Raw genomic sequence first — 5,465 nt, forward strand, 5'->3', positions numbered from 1 at the left:
TGATTCAAGGCTTAGATCAAGAGGTTCTTCAAGTATAACAAGCTAAGGGATGGATTACTCACATTTTTAAAGCTTTGTAAGGTTCAAAGTTGGAGAAACTTGAGAGGAAATGATGTTGTGTGCTGCCAAGGTGTTAAAGGAATGAAAGGAAAGGGGGATACCCTTTATATAGGGGTAAAGGTGCTGCCCAAAAGTGAGTGTGCTGCCAAGGGAGTGGGTGTGCGGCCGCACACCCATGTGTACGGCCGTACACTCCTCCAAGAGGTGTGTATGGCCCGGTTTTCTCACTATTCAACACTCTGACTCATTTCTAAACTCAACCTTGGTTATATACAAGCTTAGAACCTTTAAATGAACCCTTAAATAGCATCAGAAATCAACAAAACAAGTTGAATATTGATTAAATTGACTAAGTGTACAAGATTGAAGTTTTCGGGTTGTCACATCATCCCCCCGTTTGAGGGAATTTCGTCCCGAAATTCAAGAATAAAGCGCAGTCATGAACTTGGAAAGAGATGGGGGTACTTCTGCTTCATTGAATCCTCGCGCTCCCAAGTGAATTCAGGACCCCGCTTGGCATTCCAGCGGACCTTCACTATCGGGATGCGACTCTGTTTTATACGCTTGACTTCCCGATCCATGATTTTGACAGGTTCTTCCACGAAGTGTAGCCCCTCGTCTAACTCGATCTCATCGAGAGGAATCACAAGTGTCTCATTGGACAGAAACTTCTTTAGGTTCGACACGTGGAAGACAGGATGGATGTTGTTGAGCTCTTGAGGTAAGTGGAGTTTGTATGCTACAGGACCGATCCTAGCAAGGATCTCGAATGGTCCAACGTACCTTGGGTTTAGCTTTCCACGTTTTCCAAAAGGTATCATGCCTTTCCAGGGCGAGACCTTCAGAAGGACGCGGTCACTGACCTGGAATTCCAAGGGTTTTCGTCTCTTATCGGCGTAGCTCTTTTGTCTATCACGAGATGCTTTCAGTCGTTCTCTGATCTGTACGATCTTTTATGTTGTCTCTCGGATGATTTCAGGACCCGTGAGAGTGCTGTCAAGGACTTGACCCTTGACTAACTGCGTGTCACCTACTTCCGCCCAGCACAGAGGGGATCTGCACTTGCGGCCGTAGAGAGCTACAAACGGCGCAACCTTAATGCTAGTATGGTAGCTTTTGTTGTAGGAAAATTCGACCAAAGGAAGATGAGTGTCCCACGACGCGCCGAAGTCGATGACGCAGGCTCTCAACATATCTTCCAATGTCTGAATTGTTCTCTCACTTTGTCCATTAGTCTGAGGATGATAAGCAGTGCTCATATCCAACTTAGTTCCAAGTGCCTTCTGAAGCGATTGCTAGAACCTTGAGGTGAACCTGCTATCTCGGTCAGAGATAATGGATACAGGTACCCCATGAAGGAGAACTATTTCTTGCATGTAGATCCGTGTAAGTCTCTCCATATTGAAGTTTTCTTTGATTGGTAGGAAGTGGGCGGATTTCGTCAACCGATCGACAATCACCCAGATGGCGTCGTGCCCACTCCGAGATCTAGGTAACTTGATGATAAAATCCATTTCTATCATTTCCCACTTCCACTCAGGTATTTCTGGCTGCTGAAGTAAACCTGAGGGCTTTTGATATTCCACCTTCACCTTGGCACAAGTCAAGCACTTGCCCACAAATGTTGCAATCTCTGCTTTCATGTTTGGCCACCAATACAGCTGTTTGAGATCCAGATACATCTTATCTGAACCGGGGTGAACGACGTATTTCGTCTTGTGAGCCTCTTTCATGACAACCTCTCTGTACCCACCGAACTTTGGGGTCCAGATCTGGTTCATGAAATAGTACACTCCGTCTCCCTTAACCTCTAAGTTCTTGTCCATTCCCCTCAATGCTTCATCCATCACTTTCTCTGGTTTCAAGGCTTCCTGCTGATCCTCCCTGATTTGTGCAGATAGATGGGAATGAACGGTCATTGTCAATGCCTTCACCTTTCGCCCGGAGTATTCCTTTCGGCTGAGGGCATCTGCTACCACATTGGCCTTGCCGGGATGGTAGCGAATTTCGCACTCATAGTCACTGAGTAGCTATACCCATCGTCGCTGTCTCATGTTTAACTCTTTCTGATCAAGGATGTGTTGCAAGCTCTTATAGTCGGTGAAGATAGTGCACTTGGTTCCATAGAGATAGTGTCTCCATATTTTCAATGCAAAGAAAACTGCTCTTAACTCTAGATCGTGAGTTGTGTAAATGACCTCTTGTGTCTTCAACTGCCTCAAGGCATAGGCGATGACCTTTCCTCGCTGCATGACACAGCCTAGGCCCTGATTGGATGCATCGTAATAGACCACGAAATCTTTCGTACCTTCGGGCAGGGACAAGATAGGTGCGCTACACAGGGCCTGCTTCAATGTTTGAAATGCATTGTCTTTCTTGTTTCCCCAACTAAAGGTTACACCTTTCTGTGTCAGGGTAGTTAAGGGCTTAGCGATTCTGGAGAAGTTCTGGAAGAACCTGCGATAATAGCCTGCGAGGCCCAAGAATTGCCAGATTTCTGTGGGTGTTTTAGGTGCAGACCAATTATCTATCGCTTTGATCTTAGAAGGGTCTACGTGAATACCTTCCTTGCTAACCATGTGCCCAAGGAAATTTACCTTCCTGATCCAAAACTCGCACTTCGAAAACTTCGCGTATAGCTTTTCCGCCCTTAATGTTTCCAACACCTGTCTCAAGTGGTGTTTATGATCACTCTCACTCCGCGAATAGACAAGTATGTCGTCGATGAACACGATCACGAACTTGTCTGAGAACGGATGACACACTCGATTCATCAGGTCCATGAATACTACTGGTGCATTGGTCAGACCAAAGGGCATTACTACAAATTTGTAGTGTCCATAGCGAGTTCGGAATGCTGTCTTAGGCACATCTTTCTCGTGGACTCGCAACTGATGGTACCCTGATCTTAGATCTATCTTTGAGAAATAACTGGCTCCCTGAAGTTGGTCAAAGAGATCGTCGATTCTAGGAAAGGGATATCGGTTCTTGATGGTCAGCTTATTCAGCTCTCGGTAGTCAATGCACATCCGAAAGGATCCATCTTTCTTTTTCACGAATAAGATCGGAGCTCCACAGGGTGAGGAACTCGGCCTTATGAATCCTTTGTTGATCAGCTCATTGAGTTGGCTGGATAATTCTTGCATCTTTGCTGGCGCTAAACGGTAGGGAGACTTTGCTACAGGAGTAGCTCCGGGGATTAAGTCGATACGAAACTCGACTTGACGTTCGAGAGGAATTCGTAAGAGATCTTCAGGAAAGACATCAGGAAAGTTGCAAACTTTGGGGATGCTCTCGAGGTCTTTAACTTTTTGTGTCCCATCAACAACATGAGCTAGAAACACATAGCATTCCTTCCGTAGGTACTTCTGAGCTTTGATGCATGAGATGATATGAAGGTTCAAACAAAGTTTGTCACCATAAATCATGAGGGCTTCGCCAGAGGGAAGGTTGAGGTGAATAGCTTTTTCGAAACAAAGGATATCAGCACGATTGGGGCTCAACCAATCCATACCGATAATGAAATCGAAACTCTTGATAGATACAGGCATAAGATCGATAGGGAAGGAATGATCGCCTAAGGTAATAGTACATCCTAGGAATATGTCATTTGCGCTCTCTTTCTCTCCGTTAGCCATCTCGACGGTGAACGTTTCGGTTAAAGGTTGGGATTTACATTTGATTAGATGTTTGAATGTATGACTAACAAAACTCCTTTCCGCACCAAAATCGAAAAGAATGCATGCATGAGAGTTGTCAAGGAGGAACACACCCGTAACAACGGTAGGATCAGCGACCGCTTCATTCTAGCCCATTGCCAAAACTCTCCCTATATTGCCACCAGTCGTTTCCTTGGGGCAATTTCTACTGAAATGCCCAACCTCTCCACATCCGTAACAAGCTTTACCAGCACCTGCTCCCGCAGTCTGGTTGGTGGGTTGGGTTGGCACCTTGTAGTATCGAGCTGTGTGACCCTTCTTCCCACAGCTGTTGCAACTCAACTCACGGCAGGATCCGTGATGATGGAAGTTACACTTGTTGCACAAAGGTAATTTCCCAGCATAAACACCGGTAGGAGTTTGGGTAGTTGGAACAGTAGCTGGGGTAGCAGCAGGAGCAGTAACAACATGAACTGCCACTGTTTGTTGTTTCTTGGAGGGCTCCTACGAAGACTGACCCTTGCGTTTGTTCCATGATTTCTTCTTCTTCCCACCACTTTCCTTTTGTGTCTCAGAAACAGTTGCCACTTTGTCTAGATCAACCCCATTATCGATCAGAATTTGTGCTAGATCCTTGGCGCTCTCAAATGTAGTCGGTCTAGCAGCCAAGACATTTCCCTTGGTGGGTTGTGTCAGCCCCCAGATGTACCTCTCGATTTTCTTGCTTTCTGGGGTGACCATTCCCGGACAGAGAAGTGTCAGATCACAGAATCTAGCAGTGTAAGCAGCAATGTCAGAACCCTTCATCTTCAAGTTCCAAAGTTCGTGCTCCAACTTTTGCACTTCGCCCCTCGGGCAGTACTCCGCTAGCATGAACTCCTTAATCCTTTCCCAACCCATGTCATTAGCCACTGGCAGGGTTAGGGTTTTGACTCGACCATTCCCCCAGGTCAAGGCTCTGTTAGTGAAGGTGCAGGCGGCAAACTTCACCTTGTTGGCTTCAGAACATACGCAAATTTCGAAGATGGATTCGATCTTCTCGAACCATCGATTCAGGGCGATGACACCTCCATTTCCATCGAAGGACTTGGGTTTCGTAGTCATGAAGTCCGTGTAGGAACACTCTTTCTGATGTCCCTGACTTCCATCTTGTCTCTATGGGTCGGTTCCACCTCCGGCTCCTCTAGCGTTCACTTGTGCCATTGCTGCAGTCACGACAGCAGTAGCTGCTGCCTGGAACATGACGAGGTCGAACTGAGGAGGGGGTGGTGGTGGCGGAGTGTCGTTCTTCCTTCTAATGGGTCTTGGTCGGGGAGGCATCTTATTCTAGAAACAATCAGGAAGAAGAGGATGGTAAGTCCTCGAGATATATAAGAGAACAAAATATATCTCATCCTGATAATGAAAGTATTCTACCGAGCGATAATCATAGAAAGGTTACTAACACAAATAAGTTATCGCTTTAAGGAAGGAAAGGTAGCAATACTTAGAGTGAATCTGCGTACTAAGTTTGGCTCTAGCGAAAATACTCCTATAGTATTTTATGTGAGATGATTCTGGTAAGTTTTAGGCCTGCTGTAGCACCACAGTCACTCCCAAACACATGTCGGTCATGTCTCGACTGAATATAGTTGATCAGGCTATATTCACCCTAGACATGATTACATAACTGTCCAGGTTTAACCGCAGCGTTCCAGCATCCAAATACTTTTGTTCTGCTCTACTAGTGATACGAATCCCGTTATG

The 5,465-nt window shown here is 45.9% G+C and overlaps 1 protein-coding gene across 1 annotated transcript; it reads right to left on the reverse strand.

Moving 5' to 3' along the window:
* Positions 1-3,866: 3,866 nt before the first annotated feature.
* LOC128126767 (cold shock protein 1-like) lies at positions 3,867-5,039 on the reverse strand. Its single transcript, XM_052764875.1, has 3 exons — positions 4,892-5,039; positions 4,238-4,312; positions 3,867-4,159 (listed from the first exon to the last, which is right to left on the reverse strand). The coding sequence occupies exons 1-3, from the start codon at positions 5,037-5,039 to the stop codon at positions 3,867-3,869; spliced, it is 516 nt and encodes a 171-aa protein (XP_052620835.1).
* Between the last annotated feature and the right edge of the window lie 426 nt (positions 5,040-5,465).

The sequence above is a fragment of the Lactuca sativa genome, chromosome 6 (assembly GCF_002870075.4).
Source record: "Lactuca sativa cultivar Salinas chromosome 6, Lsat_Salinas_v11, whole genome shotgun sequence".
Classification (NCBI taxonomy): Eukaryota; Viridiplantae; Streptophyta; class Magnoliopsida; order Asterales; family Asteraceae; genus Lactuca; species Lactuca sativa.